This window comes from Wolffia australiana, chromosome 16 (assembly GCF_029677425.1).
Source record: "Wolffia australiana isolate 7733 chromosome 16, ASM2967742v1".
Classification (NCBI taxonomy): Eukaryota; Viridiplantae; Streptophyta; class Magnoliopsida; order Alismatales; family Araceae; genus Wolffia; species Wolffia australiana.
In genome coordinates this window covers 1189022-1212529 of record NC_135850.1, presented here as the reverse complement: position 1 = coordinate 1212529, position 23508 = coordinate 1189022, and the positions used below count along the sequence as shown (strand labels likewise).

General features: G+C 45.9%; 1 protein-coding gene across 2 annotated transcripts in view; it reads left to right on the top strand.

Moving 5' to 3' along the window:
- The window catches only part of LOC144713700 (protein OPAQUE1-like), a 70598-nt gene that overhangs the window by 40580 nt on the left and 6510 nt on the right, over positions 1-23508 (top strand). For both annotated transcript variants that reach the window (XR_013584125.1, XM_078588368.1), the window contains exons 13-27: positions 1608-1645; positions 1728-1854; positions 1932-2102; positions 2789-2920; positions 4161-4270; positions 7673-7733; positions 7924-8101; positions 8904-9109; positions 18497-18616; positions 18886-18984; positions 19527-19748; positions 19857-19996; positions 20213-20318; positions 20434-20478; positions 20558-20632. Coding sequence is in view for 1 of the 2 variants with exons in the window: in XM_078588368.1 (XP_078444494.1) it covers positions 1608-1645; positions 1728-1854; positions 1932-2102; positions 2789-2920; positions 4161-4270; positions 7673-7733; positions 7924-8101; positions 8904-9109; positions 18497-18616; positions 18886-18984; positions 19527-19748; positions 19857-19996; positions 20213-20318; positions 20434-20478; positions 20558-20632 (1830 nt within the window). In the remaining variant the exon portion in view is untranslated. The remainder of the gene's footprint in view (positions 1-1607; positions 1646-1727; positions 1855-1931; positions 2103-2788; positions 2921-4160; positions 4271-7672; positions 7734-7923; positions 8102-8903; positions 9110-18496; positions 18617-18885; positions 18985-19526; positions 19749-19856; positions 19997-20212; positions 20319-20433; positions 20479-20557; positions 20633-23508) is intronic.

The window sequence follows — 23508 nt, the reverse complement described above, 5'->3', positions numbered from 1 at the left end:
CTTGATCCTCCGGTGGCGCTACCCCTCCTCGACGAGACGACTCCAACCGGAGCTCCTCCTCCTCGACGGCGATGGCTCCAGCTCCGACGGTCGAGTTCCCCCCTTAGGGGCTCCCCTGGATGGCGAGCCCCTCCTCCCAAGCAGCGACGAGATCTCCCGCCACTTCTTGCACTTCCGATTCAAACGATTCAGGACCTTCTTCAAGAATTGAAAGACAAATGGACATACCTGTCCCTCCCTTGCGGGTCTTTATTTATAGGGGAGAGAGGTCCCTCTCCCTCCCTCATTACTGATCTCGGTCAACGCCCAGTTGACCAGATCTCATCTTCCCCCTTCTCTGATACTTCCGGGAATAGTATTTATCACACCTCTACCACTTTTATCCACGTTGGCGCAACTGTGCTCGGCGCCCCAAGCCTTGGCACCTGTGTGCCACAGCACTACTCGCAGGGGCGCCCGACACTCTGCTGCCGTCTCAGTGCTCCGTGGGCCATGCCTTAGTCTCTTGGCAAAATACGGCCCTGCCCCTCGTGGCGTGCAGTGAGTACCTGCGGCCGATGCGCACAGCGCCCACTGCCTGCGCCCACAGCCTTTGCAGCCCCAGCGGGCACGACACGTAGCGGCTGCACACGCACATCCTCTGCAGCCTGCGTGCGCAGCCTGCCCTAATCTACCACACTTGCAGGGCAGCAAGCACGAGCACCATGTAGGCCTTGGTTTCAAAGGTCAGGGATGGGCGCCACGCTATGAACTTGTCTTCCTAACCTGAAGCCACGCTATGCAAAATGCAGGCATATCTTGAACTGTTAGTACTTAGGTCTCTGCACAGGAATGCTGACTACTTTGGGGCCTTACACCAGGCCTCCCCGCGGGGTGTGACAATACCCTGTGGGCTTAAGTTCAAGCCCGACAATAAAAGAAAATCCACTTGCAGAGGAAGGGAATGTGCACCCAGTATAGCTTGGGTAATTGGGCATGGTGGAGAAATTGCTGGATAAGTCACAAGCGCTTCTTCTGGTAGTGGAGCATCAGGGAGTTTGGTCTTCCAATCAGTCACAAGATCAACCTCGTCACATAAGCATGAGCTGAAGGGCGACTTCAGTCTCACGTTGAACACGCTGAGTCAGCAGAGGGTCGTCAAGCTGGAGAATGAGATCAGCTTGAAGTAGATACTCTGTAAGCCTCAGATTTGATCCCTTCATGTGCTCTGATACCATGTTATGGACGTTGACCTTTCCCCAGAGAGGATAGAGTGGGGGCAGTGGAGGAAGAATGAAGAGAGAAATGATGAGGAAAAAGAATAGACGCTCAATCTCTTTCATTTAGTGTTCACTGATACTTATGAGTCATTGGGTGAAAAGGTACTTAATGCCCAATAAAAAATGTGATGGGAGTCTAACTGCTAGTACATTAAACTGTGTGCCACTGACCGGGCATGTGATAATATGCTGTCTGCCATTTAGCAGTATCATATATTTTATTATAGAAAACGTACTGTCTGAAAAAATTACGACAATATTAAACCAAAAATCCTTCTATTCATTTTTTTCCATCTTTGATTTTCAGCCCTCACTTAAGTCAAATCTGATGCTTCCTTTTTCTTGCAGAAACCTATCGGCATAATATCTCTATTGGATGAAGCATGGTAAAACTTTGCATCATTGCTTTGTTTTTATGTCTCAATCGTTTGTGTTTTTTAATTCTTTGTTTGGCTCAATATCTTACAGCATGTTCCCTAAGTCAACCCATGAAACTTTTTCAACAAAATTATTTCGGAGTTTTCAAGGTCACCCTAGGCTGGAGAAGGCCAAATTTTCGGTAACCAACTTCATTCTGTCCCATTATGCCGGTAAGGTAAGTTTTTTTTCCCGGAGAATCTATGTTTTGAAACTGTGAATTGGAAATGGTTGCGAGTTGATTTTTTTGTGCAGGTCTCGTATCAGACGGATGGATTTCTGGACAAAAACCGGGACTACGTTGTTGTAGAACACCGCAATTTGTTGTCATCATCAGAGTGCAGCTTTATATCGGCACTTTTTCCCATGTTACATGAGGATTCACATTCTTCATACAAGTTTTCTTCTGTTGCGTCAAGATTCAAGGTAATTTTAAAGTGAGGCAGTTTGAGTGACTCTCTATTGCTTGATGATGATAACCAAACAAATATTTGTTAGATGAGAAATTATGGCGTATTTTCCTTGGGCAAGAGAAAGCCTAACATCTACTATTGGGGCTATTCTAAGTTATATAAGGGAATAATTTCATGTTCTGTCCTTCAGAAAATATTCGTTGATGAATGAATTCACATAACTATTGAGAGCTAAAACATATAACATAATTTCCGCGCAAGTGGTTTACAATCATCCAGTAAATATTAGTTTGTATTTCATATATGATATTCTAGGTGTATCTATCATTGGTTAATTCTTAATGTTCCTGAATATGAGCGGAGGGAATGCTACAAATGATGTATTGGAGAAGCCTTTCATTTGGTTAAATACTCATATTTCGTATCTTCCATATGATTTTTATGGTCATCTTAATTTTTCAGTTTTTTGTTGTGTATCATTATTTATGTTTTGTTCGTCGTGTTTATCGTGTATTGTGCATATTAAACTAGACAACTCCCTTTTATGTTTTTCCTTCTGTCTCTGATGATTGGACTTTGACTCCGGCATCTTTATATTTATCCCTTGTGATTCTTGTGGACTATAATGCTGAAGGATGGGCTGCATTTTCCTTTGGACTTTGTGAATATATCTTGGCTTAAATCTTGAATTGTATGCAGCAACAACTCCAAGCTCTCATGGAAACCCTAAACACCACAGAACCTCACTATATTCGATGTGTCAAGCCCAATGCGGAGAATCGTCCCCAGAAGTTTGAGAATCGTAGTGTTTTGCACCAATTACGATGTGGGGTTAGTATACTCGATCTCAGTATTTTCTGTTAGTTTCACTCATGATGAACGCTGTACATTTTTTTCGTGATGACATTTTACTGTTCAGCATAGATCATTCACACCAGGAAATATTATTCTCATCTTAACTTTTGCGTGCTTGAAATCAACTCTCTCATCGGACAAAAAGAACCTAGTCAACTAGAATAAGGGATCATTTGCTAAATGTCAAACTGGTCCTTGCTAACAAAGCACTCCACCATGTCATTGTGGAACCTTATTGAGGTTAAAAAGTTCAACTTAGAAAGTGATATCCTCCCATGGAATCTATCTATCAATTTTCTGATTACCCAAATTTTGGTGGAACATGATTACCCAAACAATAGGATAATTGGACAGGACTGTCGAGTAGACTTGATTGGATGGTTCATTAACCCAAATGGGGATATGGAACTTGAAGGAAAATGAAATCAAGAACTTCCAATGTGGCTGTTTAAAAGAGAAGCCATATAAGATAATATACTTATGCATATTTAAATTATATCTTTGCCCATTTCCCTTATGTTATCCTATGCGGGCTAATGGGCCTGGTATTTTGATATGGGCCTACCCCGGAAATACAAATGAAGACACACACGTGTGGGGGCACATGCGGGCCCTTACTAATTCTGAATGGACCAATGAAGGTTCCCCATGAAAGGCAGTTTTCATATTGAGAAGTCCTGGCAGGAATCAGGGTCAGGGTATCAGGGATATCATCCAAGCTATTATTGTGGGGGAGCCAATCTGGCGAACTCAGAGCAAGGGCTAGGCAATCCAGTGACATCTTTTCCACATGCATTCTCCAGAAGTGAAGCAATCTTTCTCTCCATCCTTTTACTGGTTCTTCCATCATGTTCTTTTCTTGACTTTATTCTAAACAAGTTGATATGCGTTGGACTTTGACAATTGCACTCTATTGGGGAATCCTACTGCTTTTTCCTTTTTCAAGAATTTGCCTTAGTTGTACGGATCTTGAGGTTCCGTTTCATATTTTAACTTTCTTGAATACAAAGATGGTTGCAACTTTCCATTTATTTGATCCATCTCTAGTCAGCAAAGTTTGATTAGTTGAGCTGTCATTATATCATACATTTGATCTACGTCTATTTTCATTCTCTTTAATTAGAAATTTTTGATGAACTGACATTCTATCATATACTTAATCTACTTTTAGTTTCAGCGTATATAATTTTAGCTTTCCCCTCAAAATTTTATGCAGGGTGTTCAAGAGGCTATTCGGATAAGCCTTGCCGGTTATCCAACGCGAAGGACCTATTCTGAATTTGTAGATCGTTTTGGCATTCTTGCCATGGACTTTGTGGGCTCAAGGTAATTATTTCATATTCTGTTTTTTTGGAGGACCCGTTTCATGAGCAATCTACCACCTGTATTTCTCTCTATTTTCATCTTGTGCTCCCTAAAGCCTACTCCGCAGCAATAGGAAAATTGCAATCCGAGGATAGAATTCAAGCATCAAGAAACCCATCAGTCACATGATTTCTGATGACCAGGTCTAAAGCTGCTGTCACTAAAGGTTCTGGGTGACGAGGAAGGCAGCAGAATTATAAGTGAAGAAATTTAGAGTTTTTGGAAGTGAGCCTCATGTTTTGAAAAGTGACCCCTACCTTTCCTTGTATGGTGCCTCGTAAAAAAAGGGGAAAGAACTTTTGTGGAACCATTTATTTGTGTTGAAATTACTGAAATTCTTTCAAGGGCTGTCTCATTCAAGATACACTGAATATCCTTCTTGTTGATGTCTTAGAGAGTACATGTGAGCAGAGACAACCCACTATATACATCCAGTTGCAAGGTTCAATTAGTACAGATGATACTAAGATTGATTTAAGTTTGTACCGGGCAGGCATTGACCATGAACAAGTTGCCTGAAGATGTGGTGAAGTAGAAACAACTGCAGGGGAAGGGACCGCAGAGGAAGATGAAGAGATTGGAGCACAGAAAAGAGAAGAGATGAGAAGGGAACTGCATCTGTGGCTTACCTTTTCATTTTTAGCTGCCGTCTTTCTCATTGTTGTTTAATATATAATCAATAAATACATGGGTTCACTTCCCTCTGAACCACACCCTTTGTTCATTTCCCAAATGAGGCAAGAATAATCTTCAGAAAGTAAAATGAGGGAAGACTCACCGAGCCTTATGGCACCCTCCACTGACGCCACCCGTCCCTTAAAAAATGACCTGATGATGATGCCACTATTTTGTCTGTAGCACTGTAAAATGCCGTCCTTGTCCCTGCCCCTGGATATGCCACTTCCTTTGTGGGACTCTTTCCCACACAAATTACTATCCCTTCTGTACTCAGAATGAACCGCTGCAAGAGTGGTCTACCCAGATGCATCTTTTCTGGTGTGATCCCCCTTTGATTGGATTCCTACAGCTCTTGCCATCCCAGAAGAAGTTTTGCCACCCAGGAAGTCTGCCTCTGTCTGGGTAAAGCCCCCCTCTCTGTCTCTGGATGGGCATGTGGCTCTGCGTTCTCCGTCAGTGTTATATCTGCGTCAAATCTTTGGGCTGTGCTGGCCGTCTGTGAAGTTGGAGATTGCAGACGTCCTCATCTTGCGTTCCCAATGCCAGCGTAGTGGGTCCTATTTTATTGCATGCCTGATTTAGGTTGGCGTTGTACGCATACGTGCCCGCCATCTCACAGGGCTCCCCAACTGGCAATACTGCCTTCAAAGAAGTAAACAATGCCTGATGGACTCCAGCAGAGCCTGACAAGACCCTTGCAAAAGCTTGTTCCATGACCCTGCTGATTCAGCTTCTCCCCCCCTCCACACACACACACTCTCATCAAAAGTGGTGGTGACGGAGGGAACTGACACACCTTGATGGTGCCCTCTGTTTGTCACAAACTGAGCCAGGGGTGGCTGTGGGAGGCCCCTGGACACCTCTGCCTTTAGCACCACCACATTTGGGTCCCCAGACATCAATCATGTCGAAATAAGGTTGTGGAACCTTCCAAACAACCTGATCATGGCCACCTATGCCTGTCCCATCGGCAACCCTGGGGCTTCCGAAATGACCCTCGATGGTACTCACTCGGTGGCCCAACCATTGGGGGAATCCAACGGCATCTAATTATCCCGTTTCCAATGTCAAGAAATTCCTCCATAGTCTGATATCGATCTCCTCAAGAACCAGGAAGACACTCGCAACTTCCTTGACAAGGCACGCCTGGGGTATTCACTGGCTTGAAACTGCCTCCCCCTTCATCACTGGGTCCTCCAGCGGCTACCTTCTCTCTTGAAGTATTCAGCTTCTAAATTCATGATACTTGTGTCTTGTTATATGCTTTATGGGTTCCTGAAACCCACAAGGGCAAGTAGATTCTTATTCAAATGTGTCCTGAAGAGGTATCCTGTGTGGCCTAATGTTGGCTACAAAAAGGAATAAACTCTAAATGAACTGTGTGGAACTGAAGAGGGATATCCCTTTTATACAGCAGAGAAGCAAAAAAGGTAAGGCTTAGATGATTTATCTGATCGATGTGATATCCGGAAACTCTGAGAGGAGTGCTCGATTGGTCTGACACATCCATCAGGTCAACTGGTCAGAAAATGTCTGCCAACAGTCAAAAAGAAAAATATATTGAGACCCTCTGGGATAATAAAATATAAATTTAAATTGGCCCAGTGGGCAAGTATTGTTAGTCCCGGCATGAAGTAGCCTCTCTGCTGCGGATTCCTGGGCTTCATCAGTTTGCCAACACCACCTTTTTTAGCAGCGGACCTTGATCTCTCCATTACTCTTCAAAATGTACCTCATTGTCGTATACATTGTTCCTCAAGCTTTGTCCAGTACTTGTTTGCAAAGGCAGCCTGCTTGAACTTTAGATCCATGCATGGGCGTTGAAACTTCCCCAATAATTATGCCCTTTGGAAGATCTTTATTTCAGGTAGAAGATGATAAGAACCTCGGTCTTGGTTCGTATCGGAAGGAGAGTAGAGGCGAGGCGAGGTAGACATCCCCGGGGGGTCAAACAGAGGAGGCAGGGATCGACCAGGGACAAGCCGCCTGCTGATGCGGTGAAGGATTGATGATCGCGGGGACAGGGATTGTTGGAGTCTAGAAGGGAACTGAACGGGGATCGGATTGGAGGAGAGCCGGCTGAAGATCCGGTGTGACAATCACGGGGATAGAGGATCATTGGACGGTCAAGGGGACGGGACCGAGACAGGGGGGGACCGAGATAATGAGCCATGGGGCCGATCTTACCTTAATTCTTGACTGCTCTCCTCAAGGAAAGACTATACATATTTATAAGAGAAGGAAGCAATCTACTCTAAACATGAGATGACTAAAATGCCCCTAGTGGGCTAAAATTCCTAAGATAACCCGGGGGTAGAGGATCGTATCAGAAGACCACCATTCCAGGTGGTCTTTCTTATATTCTTAAAAAAAAGTAAATGAGGCTATAGTGTCCTTTTATTCTTCGCTATCTTTTTCCAAATAGTTTTCCAATAAAAAAATTCTTTGTCTTCATGTGCTCAGTTGATTCGATGGATACCATTTTTATGCTTAAAATGCTGGCTGTTTCTCCTCTTAATCATGGATCTGATGTCATGATTATTTCTCTTAATCATAGATCTGATACTTTACTGAGGTTTCAACATATTTCCTTGGAATTCTATCCAGTTGTCATTTTTTTAGTGATCATTTTATGCATATTCTTCTACTGGAGATCACTTTAGTTTTTCTTCTCTGGATTTGCAGCTATGACGAGGTGACATTGTCAGAGAAAATTCTGCTGAAGTTACAACTTAAGAGTTTTCAAGTATGCCTTTGCTTGTTATGTTCAAAATTGTAGGAAATTGTCGTCGAATTTCTGATGAATTGACCATTGATTTCTTTTCCGTCATGATTTTTGTAGATTTATAATATTATTCTGTATGGCCATCCTCACTTTATGCAGTATTTATGTAATATTTAAGTTATCATATTTCCTCTTTCTTTGTATTCGGCAGCTAGGTAAAAGCAAAGTGTTTCTTAGGGCAGGTCAGATTGCAGTACTTGATTCTTGTCGGGCAGAGGTGCTGGATAAATCTGCAAAAATTATTCAAAGTTACATGCGGAGGTTCATTGCTCAAAAAGAATACAAGAAAATCAGAAGCGCTTGTTTGGTTCTGCAATCATTCTGCCGTGGTAGGCATCCTGGCCTGTTGGAGGGTCCTGTTCATAAATTATAAAATATCGTTCCCTATGGATTTTGTTCTTGTTGTGTTATGATTGGCCAAATTTTCCTGCACTATTTGGTGTTAATTCTATGTTGGAAATGAGAGGGTAATCTGTTGACGGTCTTATCTTCCTATATATAAGGACTATGTGACCATCTTATGTGAGCCATCTTAGTGCTTTCTTGTTCTATTTGCTCCCAGGGCGGCAGGCTTCTCCCATCAAGCTGTCTCTCTCTCAATATCATTTTAAATTCCTTGTGTAGTTATTGTATCAAGTTGTGTGTTTATATCAGAGACTTCTATGATAATGTCTGAAGTCCATTTCAATTTCAAAAGTTTAAATTGGGTTCATGAGCTATACTTGTATATCTCTAAATCTGTCCCCTAGATCTCAACAAAATTTTAAAATGGTCAAAATATTCCCCATTTTTTTGTATAAGACAATGTGCAGCAAAGGTATCTGTTTGCTAAAAAGTACGGATATCTAACTGTGTCAAACATTGCTTTACGTCCTCAACATCTTTTGTGGAAACATCTGATTTTCTCACTTTCAGTAATTGGCTTTGATTCTCGATTTTTAGTGGAGCCTGGTGATGATAAATTATTACGCTGTAGCAGATAGGTGTTTCAAAATGTACTGTACACTCTTCTGTGTCTTACTTTATATGTTTTTGGGTTCACAATAAATCAAGTGAATTTTGTTCTTTGACTCATGCTCTTGGACCAATTGTCTTTGTTGGTGATTAATTTAAATTTTTAATTTTTTTTAGGTTGTGCAAACCGACGATTTTTTGTGGTTCTTAAGCAAAACGCAGCTGCAATGGTGATTCAGAAATATGGACGCCGATTGCTTGATCGTAGCAGATTTAAGCATATTTGCTTCGCGACTGTTGCCATTCAGTCTTGCATTCGTGGTTTTTTAGCTCGTATGTGGGCCGTGTCTGCCAAACGACAGAAAGCTGCTATCAGAATCCAGGTTCTCATTTTGTCTAGTATTATCTTTTTATTTTGTGTTATTCTTTTTCTGAGGAAATGGTTGATAATTTGACAAATAGAATCATATCATTCATTCACGACTCCCAAGGATTTTTCGAAGATTTGAGGGGAGGTTGTGATCTTCGAGCCCTCCCCACCTTCTGTAAACAGTTCCCGCTCGATCGCGAGTACGGTCAAAATACCGTACTGGAGGAGGATCGTCGGAGGATCGTCAGAGGAGGATCCTCAGAGGAGGAGAGAATCGGGACGTCGGAGGAGGATCGTCGGAGGAGCACCGGGACGTCGGAGGAGGAGCTTCTGAGGAAACCCTAGGTCGTCGGAGGAGAACTTGTAGGATGAGTAACATCGGGGCATCGGAGGAGGATCGTTGGAGGAAACCCTAGGTCGTCGGAGGAGAGCTCGTAGGCGCTCCCGCGCTGTGGAGATCGCACAGAAGAGGGTGGTGCAGAGCCCACAGGGAATCCTAGTTCTGCGCAAGGAAGTTTACGCAAGGCAAGATAGACATGCCAGGGCAAGAGAAGGGGTGGACGGTGGTGAGGAAGCACGGGGGAAGACTGTCAGGATGGGAGGAGCATGGAGGTGGCCGTGGACAGCCATGGCGAAGGAGGAATGAGGCGGTGGAGGAGGGGAGACGAGAGACGAGGATAGAATGCTTCAAATGCTTCAAGTGTCTGGGGTGGGGGCATCATGCACGTGATTGTCGAAATTCGCTCATTTGCAGGCGATGTCGGGGGGTGGGTCATCGACAAGCGCGATGCCCAGATGCGGCCTCCGACCATAGAAAGGCAAAGGATCTACTGATTGCGAGGCGAGTAAGTCTTACCCAGGCCGCGTGCATTGTTGGGGAGATCGAAGCAGGTGAAGTGAGAGAGAGGAGGAAGTACGAGAGGCACTGGTGAGGAAATTCCTGGAGCTGGAGGGTTCGGAGGTGAAGAGACTGGAGACGGGAGAGGTTTTGGTCCGACAAGTTCCTGCGACTGAATGCATTGCAGTGTGTGGGTGGAGGCAGGTGATTGGTGAAGCAAGAATTAAATGGCAGCGCATCATCTGGACCGATAAGGTCAGGGATAGAGCGATGAGGCCGGCTATTATTGAAGTCAGGGGGTACCAGCCGGGTATCGATCCACCCGGAACATAGAGGCATTAGTCCGATCTTTTGGGAGGTTGCGAGGGGTCGTTACGTCGGGCCTAGAGTCGGGTGACCCAGATCTGTCAATGTTGGATGTGGAAATGAAGAAGGACACGGTGGCATCGTCGTGGGTCCTGCTTCAAGGTCGTAAGGGCACATATACTGTACGAGTAATGGAGCGCCAACCACCAACCCCACCAGCTGCAGAAGATCATGAACCCTTTAGTGAGACTATAGGAGACGGGAGGCGAGAGAGGCTCCCTGCAAGGGAAGGGGACGCGGCACTGGATGCGAAGATCAGTGGAGGTGTGGTGGAAGAGACGGAAGCAGGGACCAGGACGGTGGAGGCAAAGGGGACTAATGAAGAGGAGAGCTCGTGGGTATCAGAGGATGTGAATGCAAGTGATGGCATGATGGAATCACATAGCTTGGGAGCGACCGAGCGGAAAGGGGCCAGGAGAAAGGGCACCCTGCGGTTGCCAAGAGGGAGGCAATTATTGAAGGGAGACTTACTGGGTCGTTGCATTGGTTATGAGAGGCAGCAACTCTATATCAAGAAAGTCAACGCAGTGAAGATATGGTTGGAGGTTGGGAAAGGTGGGAGGATGCATTTCCCCCGTGACTAGATGGCAGTAAGAGTGGGAAAGACAAGGCGCGACAAGACGGAGAGGAAATCAAACAAATCGAGAAGCAGGACAATGGAGGAGATAGAGAACGAGGAGTCACTTGAGCCGGAGAGGGAGGTGGTGGCGAACGAGGATGACGATGCGACACGAGACACAATCGTGGGTGTGCTCGGAGGCTTCGCGGAGACTCAAAAGGACGGGAGGAGGTTGTGCCAGGTTCCATGAGATGCATATCATGGAATGTGCGGGGGCTCCGGGATGCCAAGAGGAGAGGGATCATGGGCAGATACTTACGGAAGTGGGGTGTCACGGTGGTGTGTTTACAGGAGACGATGTCGGAGGAATGTGGAGTAGGGGACTGGCGTGTGGTTGGAGGGAGTTTGCTGGAGGGTTTTATTTCGGTGAACGCAAATGGGCGGTCAGGAGGGGTGCTGATTGCTTGGAACGATGCAATCTTTAGGAAGGAGAAGGCATGGCGTGGTCAATTTACGGCGGCAATGAGGTTGACAAGGAGTGATGGTCTGGGGGTGGTCGTATCTTCAGTTTATGGACCTGTGAACGCCAGCCTGAGGGAGGGGCTATGGTTGGAGCTGGCGGAACTTGTGGATAAGTGTCGAGGGATGCCATTGTTGTTTGGTGGGGATTTCAATGTGACGTTGGAGACCAATGATAGGCCCAATGGAGCGGGGGGGCGTGATCAGGGGTCGGAGGAGTTCTGGGCTTTCTTGGCGTCAGCAGGGTTGCAGGAGATGGGGCCCAATGATTGTTGCTACACATGGCGAAGTTTGGAGAGAGCGGCTTATCAGTCGCGGCTGGATAGGTTCTTATGCTCAGTGGAGTTGATGGAGAGGTTCCCAGGGGCAGATGTGCGCGCGCTGTCCAGACCGATATCGGACCATACCCCGATAATTTGGCAGACTCATGAGGGCCATGGGCGGACCACATCATAGCTACGAGAAGGGGGTTTCAGAGAGGAGGTAAAGGATATATGGCGGACACAATTGGAGCAGGTGCCAAGGGCTAATAGAATGACAAATCGCATAGATGGGCTGGGAGAACATTTGAAGAGCTACAGAAGGAGGATAAGGGAGGTGAGATGTAGAGTGAGGATCGAGGCCCTCACAAGATTAGAGAACTGGACGTTGTGGAGGACAGTCGAGCATTACTGGTTGGTGAGACTCAGGAACGAAAGAGGTAGAGAAGTGGTGGCAGAGGAAGATAGGAAGGAGGAAATGGATTTGAGACAAAGGTCCAGGCAGCCCTGGCTAAAGGAGGGTGACGCCAACACGAGGTTTTTCCACCTTCAAGCAAATGGAGAGTGAATCAGATTCTATCAGTGAAGGTCGAATCACAGAGGTATACCGGCACGCACGCAGTGGGTCGAGCAATGGCGGAGCATTTTCGTTCGATGTCACGGCGGGGGGCCCCGAATAGATGGCGGTGGACGGGCTAGGGGGCATCACAATTAACCCAAGACCAGAGAGATGATCTAGTGCGGCCTTTTGATACGGCGGAGGTTCTGGCAGCTATGGCAGGATTGAATGGCGAAGGCGCCCCGAGACCGGACAGCATACCGGTGTTTTTCTATGAGTTCTGGAATGAGGTCAAAGAGGATGTGATGGCCACATTGGGAGAGCTGAGAAACCCTCAAGCAAACATGGAGAAGATTAATAAATCTTTCCTATTTTTATTACCGAAGCGGCAAGGGGCAGAAAGTGTAGGCAACTACTGGCCCATATCGCTATCCAACTCCATATATCTTACAGTTGCAAAGGTATTGGCCAATCGACTACAAGGGGTGCTTGGGATTTGGTTGGTCTGTTTCAATCTGCCTTTGTTCCGGGTTGACAGCTAGTCGATAGTGCCATCTTGGTGTGGGAGATTATTGCTTCGTGGAAGGATAATGGGATCAAGGGGTTCATGTGGAAGGTATATTTTGCGAAGGCATATGACTCTTTGGATTGGCGATTCCTATGGGCATCTTTACGAAGGAGGGGTTTCCCCCAGGAATGGATCAAATGGGTGAAGCGATGTGTGACCTCTCAGTCCTTTGCGGTGCTGGTAAATGAACGCCCAAAAGGGGGGTGGATTAGACTGCAGAGAGGGATCAGGAAAGGGTGTCCTTTAGCACCGATGCTTTTTGTTCTGGCAGCTGATGTCTTAGCCATCAGTACATCCTTGGTATGTGGGAGGGGATGTATTAGAAGATTCCAGATGCCGAGCCATCCCTTGGGCATCCCTTTGTTACAATATGCGGATGATACGCTGTTCTTCGTCGAGGGATCGGTGGAGGAGGCCAAGAATTTGGCGGCACTCCTGCGGGTATTCACAGATTGCTCGGGACTGTACATCAATAGAGGAAAATCAGAATTTGTGGGCTTTGGTCTATCGCCGGAGGAGGAGATCCAGTGTTCTAGTGCGCTTGGAACGCCAGTGGGATCAATGCCTATGCGATACCTAGGGCTACCCCTATCCGCCGATAAATTACAAAAAGCAGATTGGCAACCCGTGGTGGAGAAGGTGGAGAGATGCTTGGAGGGATGGAAACAGAGAGTTTTATCGCGAGGGGGGCGACTAGTGCTATTGCGGTCAGTACTATCAGCAATACCAACCTTTTATTTATCCGTGTTTAAACTTTAGGTGGGTGTTGAGAAACGCCTAAGCGGGCTCATGTGGAGATTCTTTTGGAAGGGGTCCAATGCAGGGGAGGGGCATGGCATGGAGTTAGTTTCATGGGAAGACATTTGCAGGCCAACTAAATAGGGTGGGACTTGGAGTACCTCACCTAGATACACTGAATGTGCCTCTACTGACGAAATGGGTTAGACGGATCGTGGGACTGGAGGATGACCTGATTAAGACTGTCTTGAGGGACAGATACAGCTCCAATTTGGGCTGGGAGAATTTGATGGATAAGGTGAGGGGGGAGTCGGCTTTTGGAGAGGGCTGAAGAAGGTGTTCCCCTTGGTTAGGGATTTCTTCCGGGCTCAATTGGGGAATGACGCCGTCTTTAGGTTTTGGATGGATGATTGGACGTTGCGTGGACGCTTTCGAGACCTTTTCCCTCGCCTGTATGCCCTAGCCCGTCAGTGACAAGCATTAGTGGAAGAGTGTTGGGATGGTGTGTGGTGTCCAACTTTTGCGGTCAACTTATCTAATCAGCGGGTGCAGGATTTCACAAGCCTTCAACAATCACTAGGCAACTGGCAGCCAATGGAGGGGGATGACAGATGGGTGGATATGGGCATTTGGCCCGTTCTCCAGTCAAGGAGTATACCAGAGGTTGAGAACGCACCACAATGAGGACCCAATCATCTTTGGGGCATGTCGATCAATTTGGAGGCAAAAGATACCTCTGAACGTTAGGGTGTTTGCTTGGATGTTCGCCAGAAAGTGGACAATGACCCGCGTGAGACGTCAAAGGTTTTTCCCGGCAGAATCATCACTGTGCCTTCTGTGTACGGAGGAGGAAGAGGAGTGCGAGCATCTTTTTTTCCAATGTCGAATTGCCCGTGCAATATGGGCTAGCCAGGGGCTAGCAGAGATTTCGTCGAGTTCGGTCTTATGTGCCACACTGCCGCGGCGTCAACGTGGGTATGAGGAGCGGGGGCTGAGATTTGCGGTGCTATGGGCAATATGGTCCCACCGCAACGAGGTCTTATTCAAGGGGAAGGCAATGTCGGTGGACAGGGCTATAAATGAAGTTGAGAGACTTGTGTTTTGTTGGTTTGGTCCTGGTTGAGGTGGAGGGTATGGAAGGCACGATGGGCCATTGTATTGGCCTAGATATCCCCCCTGTCCACGTGTACGGAGGTTCACCAAGCTGGGTGATCTTCTTTATTGTTCAAAAAAAAAACCATTCATTCACGACTAATATGTTGTATTTAAAAAGTCCAAAGAATATGGCTTCCTTTCAGCGCACCATCTCAATAATTGTTATTAATTTTGATGGTATTTATCATTTTCTGTTGTGATACCAGAAGGTATGAGATTTCTTAAATAAAGTGGACCAAGAACGTGATACTATTTTAGGCAGGTCCGGATGAGCCTACCCATTTGTTATGGGGTGGTCATCCCCTTGTCAGGTGACTGCCCCTCCCACTTTAAAAAAAAGTGGACCGATAACTTCTTCAACATTATACTATCTAACCTTGTTAAGTCTATTTTCTTTAGACTTTTTATTTCTTTTGTTCTTCTGAAGTCTTGCAGATTTTTCTGGTTGATTACCGACCTCAGGTGATCTTTCTTTGCAATAAAAAAAATATAGTCCTGCCGCTAGTTGTGGCGAACAAAACATGGGATGGTTCTTTTCAATAGGGGGAGCTTAGTTATGTGATGACGTAGATCATAGTTTCTATTGTCCAAGCTACTTGGGGTTTAACTTAACCCCATGATTTGCTGATGACACGATATTTCTCGCATTCGAACTGTAGTTCTGTTGTAGTTTGTATTGGTGATTACTCTGTTGTGTGTTAAGAATAAGGTAGGCGGAATTATCTCGTGCACTCCTGAACTAGCTAACTTCATTGATTACCATAACTGCAATCATAATTTTTCTGGTAAAAAAATGGAAGCGTAATTCAGTGAGTTTCAAGAATTTGATGATGTGTGTGACGTAAAGAAAAGGTTCGGCCTTTGCGTTTCAAATGTGGTATTTCATTCATTTTTTTTCGGAGGGACTTTGATAAGTTCTATTCTAGAAAGTACCACAGGAGGCACAAGTACAAGCAAAGTCGGAGTACGAGAGTATCAGACTATTATTGAATGAAATATTATTTACATCCATTTCTATTATTGATATTACGAGAGTATCAGACTTTTAGCTTTCATGTCATCTGTCAACTAGTTCAAGCATATTCTGGTTAACATTCTGATGCAATCCACAGTATTCTTTTACAGCGAGTGTTGGAATTTGGTTGGACCAGATGTGATGACCACGCTTGAAGAATTAGACGAGGAGGGAATATGGAAAAGATCAATAGATCATATGTGTTCCTCTTGCCGAAATGTCAAGATGCGAATAGAGTTGAAGATTTTAGACCCATATTATTGTCAAACTCTATCTGTCTCATTATTGCAAAGGTGCTGGCAAATAGGTTGAGGGCCAGGATAGGAGAGCTTGTTGGACCCGCTCAGTCAGCTTTCATTCCAGGTAGACTCTTGGTTGACACCGCAGTTATTGCGGGAGAAATACGTACAACATGGAAGAAGAAGGGTACTAAAGGGTTCATGTGGAAGGTTGATTTTGCCAAGGCTTACAATTCATTAGACTGGGATTTTCTGTGGGCCTCTATGAAAAGAAGAGGGTTCCCTAAGGAATGGATCAGCTGGGTGAAGAGACGCATCATAACGTAATCCTGCACGGTGCTGTTAAATGGACAACCATGAGGTCAAATTCAGCTACAAAGAAGGGTGCGACAAGGATTCCCACTGGCACCATTATTGTTAGTGCTGGCAGTGGATGCACTCGCAATCTGTATCAATCAAGCATGCTCACAGAGATTTTTGCGAGGCTATCAACTGTCTAACCACCAAAATAGGATTCCACTGCTCCAATATGCTGATGACACCACCTTCTTCATAGAAGGTCCGGCAGGAAGCAAAAAATCTACCTATCATAATTGATCTATTCGCAGATTTTTCGGGACTACAAATTAACCAGAAGAAATCAATATTTTTGTGCAATGGCCTATCTCCAGAAGAGGAGACACAGTGCACAGAGATACTGAGAACACCGATTGGGAATCTCCCACTGAGGTATTTGGGCCTACCCCTAACAAAGGGGAGGATGACAAGAGCAGATTGGCAACCAGTCATTGAGAAGGTGGAAAGATGACTATAGGGGGGGGCAAGCTAAGGTGTTATCAAGAGGGGGTCGATTGGTGTTTTTGCGATCAGTGCTCTCATCCATTCCGATATTTTACCTCTCAGTATTCAACATGCGAGCAGGAGTCAGGAAGAGATTAGAAGGCATGATGAGATGCTTTCTATGGAGAGGTTCTGGGCCGAAACAAAGTGAGGGACTTACGATGGTGGCTTGGGAAAAAGTATGTCGTCCCACCAAATTGGGAGGTCTGGGGGTCCTGCACATGCAGAGTATGAATATTGCATTACTATCCAAATGGGTGGAGGGAATTATGAATCCACAGGATGATCTTGTCATCAAATTATTGTGAGAAATCTGTGGCTGGGGATTGAATTAGGAAAGAAAGTCAGATCTGTATCATGCGACCTTGCCATTCTGGCAAGGACTTAGACAGATCCTTACCACGAGTACAAAGATAAAAATTCTGCCAAGTTAGACGACGGAGCAATGTTTCAATATTGAAGAGATGCATGGTTGGCACGAGGCATCCTGAGTGAGACTTTCCCTCGTTTGTATGTGCTCGCCCAGAATCAAAATGCCCATGTTCAGGACTGTTGGGATGGAGTGTGGACATCGATCATACAGGGTGCCTTATCCGACCAGCGGGTGTCTGAACTCATGGATATGCAACAATCCCTAATCCAATTTAGACCAGCTGACAGAGAGCAAGATGGTTGGGTATAGACAAATGGCCCCTTCTCAGTCCAGATGGCCTACACAAGGTTCCAGGAAGGCCGAGAGGAAGATAGGTTGCTAATCCAAACATGCAGATTCATATGGGACCAAGCGTTCTACTGAAAGTGAGGATCTTTGGCTGGTTGCTAGCTCGCGGACTAATGGCTAGAGTTTTTCGCAAAAGGCTATATCTGGACACATCGTCAGAATGTCTGCTATGCTCTTATGGTGGAGAAGACTGCAATCATCTTTTTTTTGAGTGCCCATTTGCTGGCACGATTTAGGCGAGCCAGATATTGTCAACGTTGGATGTGACATCTGAAGAGATCTTCTGGGACTCAGTCCAGAATTGCAGAGGCAGAGGAAATGAATGTGGACAAGCATTGGCAGTATTGTGGGCCAATTGGTTGCATTGAAACGAGGTGCTGTTCAAGGGAAGTATGGCTTCTACAGATGGAGCCACATACAAAGTGGAGAGTTTAAAAGTGACATGGCTCCAGCAGGCGATTGGCTGAGAGGGAAGGATTCGAAATTGATCGGATAGATGGTGAAGGGACAGTAAGGTCCTGATGGGGGGTTCACCGATTCATCGGGTGTTCACCCTTTTTATATAAAAAAAACATTCTGATGCAATCACAGACTGGAAAATATCAGGATTGCTGGAGAGAAAGAGATGAAAGAGAGGAGAAAAGAGTGAAAGTGAGTGTGGATGCAAGTGTTCCCTGCATCCCAGCATTTAGGGTTTATTAATACCCTTTTATCCATATTGTTTGGACCTTTTCCCTTAAAGGTTTTTGTTTATTAAAAAGGTTACTCCTTAATTTACAAATCATTATTTAGAGGAAAACTTAATCACCATGATTTGTATCCAAGTCGTCTGTCTTATTGAATAAACAAGTTGTTCATAAGGTGAATCACACTTTTCACTCTAAACAATACCGTTGCAATTTCATTTTTGTCTGGGATTTGAATTTATGTGAGTTATTGTTCACTTGTTGATATTGCCCTCAATGGGGCTGTGATATTTATTTATCTCTACGGCAACAAGCTAATATGCGCTGTTCAACTTAGGCTCAATGGAGAATGCAGAAATTAACCTCAAAATATCGGCAGTATTTGCTCGCTTTGGTCGCTATTCAGTGTGCATGGAGACGGAAAGTGGCAAAGAGAGAGCTTCAAAGGCTGAAAAGGGTATTTATTTCTACTGAATAACTAAAGTGAATATTGTGCTGGTTGTTTCCTTGTGCCGGTGGATTTCTATCTCCTGTCCTATTCGCGTATCATATTATGATAGAAAAGTAAAATTTGTCCCTTATATGTAGACCCAAATTATACAAGTTTTACTTGGTGTTTTATAAATATTTTCGTAACATCTGCTATGTTCTTGGAATTTTCTATTTGTAAAAGTTCCAACATTGCGTGTATCATATCATGGAGAAATAAATATATGATCTTTCTAGGCTGCACGAGAAACTGGCGCACTACAGGAGGCGAAGAACAAACTGGAGAAGAAGCTGGAGGACATCTCTTTGCTCTTAGAACTGGAAAAGAGACGGAGGGTGAGATGCCAATCCTCATTCTTTCACGATTTTATCCTTCCCATTTTCCTCTCACGAGTTCAACCTTAATCATGGAGGTCAAACCCGTCCGCCCAAAATCCAATTAATTCGTTGAGATCTGGATAGATTCGTAGATCACAGATGCTTGAATATGCTTTTATTGAAAGGACCGTTTTCCTTCAATCTCATTTTTCTAATAGCGTTTTAGTCTTTTATCTTTATTAGTTTAACATTGGTTAGCTGAGGAATTGAAGGCCTCAAATCTGACTTGTTTTTTTGAAAAGATAATATTTTGGTATAAGTTGACTACTGTTGCTACTCTGATTTAAAGCCCAACTTCTCCGAAATCCTATAATTTTGTGTTATGAGGAGGCCATTGATGAATTAAAAATGAGACTGCTGGATCGTCTTAAAGGACCATTTTCCTTTTGTTAAGAAAAAGGACCATTTTCCTCTAAAGATCTTAAACTACAGTACTTCGCAAAAAATGTCTATATTTCAGGGATATTTTGAATCAGTTACATTGAAAATTGGGTCTGCAGATTGGTGGAGATGCATCTAAGCGAGCTGAGATTTCAAAACTTCAGCAGTTATTGGAATCATCGCATTCTGAATTGAGAGCTGCAAAGTTGGCGGCAGAGGTTGAGCAAGAAAAAAATGTATCTCTTTCTAGGGAGTTAGAAGTATATTACAAAGATAAGGCACATCTAGAAAAAAGGCTTTTTGAAATGGAAGAAATAAACAAGGAGAACATGCATCTCAAGGTGGGTGTGTTATTAATCTAGTTTATTACATTTATTTTCTAATATTTGTTTCTCATTTACCCTTTAAAGGTCAAGGTAATATGATTCTGATGGTATTTTCTCCTATAGAATACTGTCAATTCCCTTTCGAAGAAAATGCTGGACGTGGAACAGGAGTTTCTGAAGGCAAAGAAAAGCAACGCTGAGAACTTGGAAAAGTTGGCACAAATTGAATCGGAGAACCTCAAACTTCGTCAGGGCTTGCAAAGGTTTTTCTTGGAATAAAAGTTTTCCCTGGTTTTTACTTAGATATGAAGTTCTAAGATTTGGGATCTCGAACTCATAAATAGACTTTGGCTTATGAAGTTTATACTTCGTTGTCAAATTCCTTCTTTTGACTGTTGCTTTAATTTACTTCTTATGTCTCATATTTTTCTATCTTAAATCTTCCATAATATCGCCCGTTGCATTCTTTCTGAAATCAGCATGTCAGAAAAAATCTCGAGCATGATGGAAGAAAACAGTGCCCTGAGACAAAAATCGCTGGATATGACACCTGTCAGCCAAAACCTGTCTCGATCAACTCTAAAGGTGAAATAGAAAGAAGCATATTATTATCCTTTTATCCCATTTTTAACATTTATCAAAGGTTATCTCTTTATTTATCCATTTCATTAAGAGACTTTAATGCCCTTTATTATGCCAGAAGCACCATCACTTGCCTCCCAGTCCAGAACTGCAGGCTACGTTTGTAAGTTTTTATTATCTAATTTTCTTTGATGCTTCATTTATCTTCTCTGTCTTATAAATCTGTCTTATAAATGTCTTAGAATACCCCTGTTTTGGGCAGACTCCGTAGCCCATATCAAAGAGGGCGCGTAGTGAGGACCATTGACCAATACGAGGTAATCCTCTTCTTCTTACTTTCTGTTGAAAACGTGGAGCGTTCTACCTCTACAATATTTATGGATTTATTTTTAGTTTGTGCTAGCGTTTTTGCAAAAAAAGGTGCACACAAACTAAGTGGTTCTTGAGTTCAATTTGTCTTTCGCTGTCCAAATCGGCTTTCATCTCTCTACGTCTGTGGGAACTAATGAGGGGGTTTGTATTTCTAATCTGTTTCTAGATTTATATATAATCTGTTAGTGAGATAGTCAGCCTTATGGGCTAATGGGCCCTATTCTATAAGCCCATTAGCCCTCTTATCATTCTCTCCCTCCTAGGGTATATGTATACCCAGCCATGTACTCTATTGAGTTATGTCATTATCTTCTTCCTTCCTCTCTTGACATGGTATCAGAGCTCCAGAGCTCTTCCATCTAGGGTTTGACATCACCCTCTCGCTGTCTAGCGAACCCGGAGCGTGACCGACGGATCAGCCACAGCACGAGCTGTAGCCAGCCCGCGGAGCTTCCGGAGAACCAGCCGAAGCCAAAACCCTAGCCGCAGCCGCAGCCGAGCACCAGCCGCAGCCCTAGCCGGAACCGCAGCCGAGTGCCAGCCGCAGCCGCGCACAGCCGCAGTCGCAGCCGCTCGCCAGCTGCAGCCACGCACAGCCGCAGCCGCAGCCGCGCGCCAGCCACAGCCACGCACAGCCGCAGCCGCAACCGCGCACAGCCGCAGCCGCGCACAGCTGCAGCCGCTCGCCAGCTGCAGCGCGCGCAGAGCCGCAGCGCAGCCACAGCGCCAGCCACAGCCGCGCCGCAGCGCGCCAGTCGGCGCCGCAGCGCAGCCAGCTGCCTCAGCCACCGCCGAAGCAGCAGCAGAAGCCGCAGCAGCCGCCGAAGCAGCCGTCGCAGCCGCAGCCGCCGCTGAAGCAGCAGCCACAGCCAACAGCCGCAGCCGCCGCCGAAGCAGCAGCCGCAGCTACTGCCAGCAACCGCAGCCGCCGCCGCAGCCGCAGCTTGCAGCCGCAGCCGCAGCAAGGGCCGCAACCTCAGTCACAACAGCCGTCTCCGTAGAAACCACGGCTCTGATGTCGGAGGAACTTTACTCCATGGGCCAGACGCGTCAACCGGCCGTCCCAGATGATGGCTTCACCGATGCAGACTTTCAACGAGAACCCTTGTCACACAAGGTTACTCATTCTCTGCCGGCGGTTCCCGACACGACGTGTCTCCAGGGCCCGAATTTGTTACAGTGGCGTCACTTTGTCGAGACTACTCTCAAGGCTCGCCAACTGTTCAAGCATTGCACACAAGCCCCGCTTCCATCGACCCATCCACACTATGCGGCGTGGGAAGCCGAGGAACACTTCGTCCTTGGATGGCTCTACACGACCTCCCTGGCACCCTCGTTCCGTGAAAAGTTCCCTCGCTGCGCCATCGTGAAGGGTTTTTGGGACCAGGCCAACAAATTCTGCGGCTGCGAAGGGGACAACTGGCGCCTCTTTATGCTCGTTGCTAAAGCCAGCAACTTTCGCCAAGGCGCACTGTCCATCTCGGACTATGCGCTGGAACACAAGAAGCTGTGGGACGAGGTGGACTACTACTTGCCGACGGATGATCCGACGTGCAAGTCATTCCAGAACACTCTTCGCCTACGCCTCTTGGGGTTTCTTTATGGCCTAAACAAGGAGTATGACGACACTCGGCGCCGTGCCCTCCATCGCAAGGAAGGCCTTCCTTCCATTGATGACTTGGTGAAGGAACTCCAGGAAGAGGAGAGTCATTTTCATGTCATTGGCACTCTCTCCTCGGAGGCAGCTCGTGACTCGACTGCCCTCCTCGCCCGGCCTCCCTCGCCCGCTCCTGCTCCCCCCGCGGAGGCGGCCCCCTCCGGGCTGATTTGCTCCTACTGCAGCAAGCCTGGACATCTCCGCAAGTGGTGCAAGAAGCGTCAGTACGACAACCGGAAAAAGGATGCTACCGAAGGGAAAGCTATGGTTGCCTCCTCCTCTACCTCTTCTACCAGCCCGGCGACTATTGAGCAGCTCCAAGCCGACTTGGCCCGTCTCCGTGACCAAGTGGCTACTATGCAGACTCCGACTCAGTCGACGGCACATTTTGGTGGATTTGGTGCGTTCTCTCTCCCTCAGTCTGAACAGTGGTATTGTGGTACGGCTTCTTACTCGCCTCTCGTATCGGATACGAGCTGCGTTCTTGATTCGGGGGCAACCGAACACATGACCCCGTTCAATGACCGGTTTGTATCCTACGAAAGGCATAGTGGGGACCGTACAGTTCTTACAGCCGGTGGTGGACGGTTGCGTGTTGCTGGAATTGGGGCAGTGTTTGTAGACGGCCTCGGAGTGGTCAGCAATGTTCTTCATGTCCCCGCCCTGTGAGCTATACTTATGTCTCCTCAGCGTTTGGTTGACAGTTTGTCCTGTTCTTTTCACCTCCAGCCTGACGGGATATTTCTATCTGACAAGGTGGGTCGGACTACACCGATTAGGCGGGAGAACGGGTTGCTGTTGTTGGACGATGGGGGGCGCTCTCGGTGCTTCCTGCTTCACCGCCAACTCCGACCGGCGGATGTGCAGCGTATGGGACGTCTCCAGTTGGCTCACCAACGGTTGGGTCATCCACCATTTTCAATTTTACAGCGTCTCTTTCCTTCGATGTGTACTGGATTGGACCTTCAGACTATCGTGTGTGATGCCTGTCTACTGGCGAAGCACCGTCGTTCATCTTTCTCTCCGTCCACCTCGCACTCCTCCACTCCATTATTTCGCATCCATAGTGATGTTTGGGGACCCGCCCCGCAGGCTAGCCTAAAGGGCCACCGATACTTTCAGATCTTTGTTGACGAGGCCACCCGCTACACATGGGTCTACTTG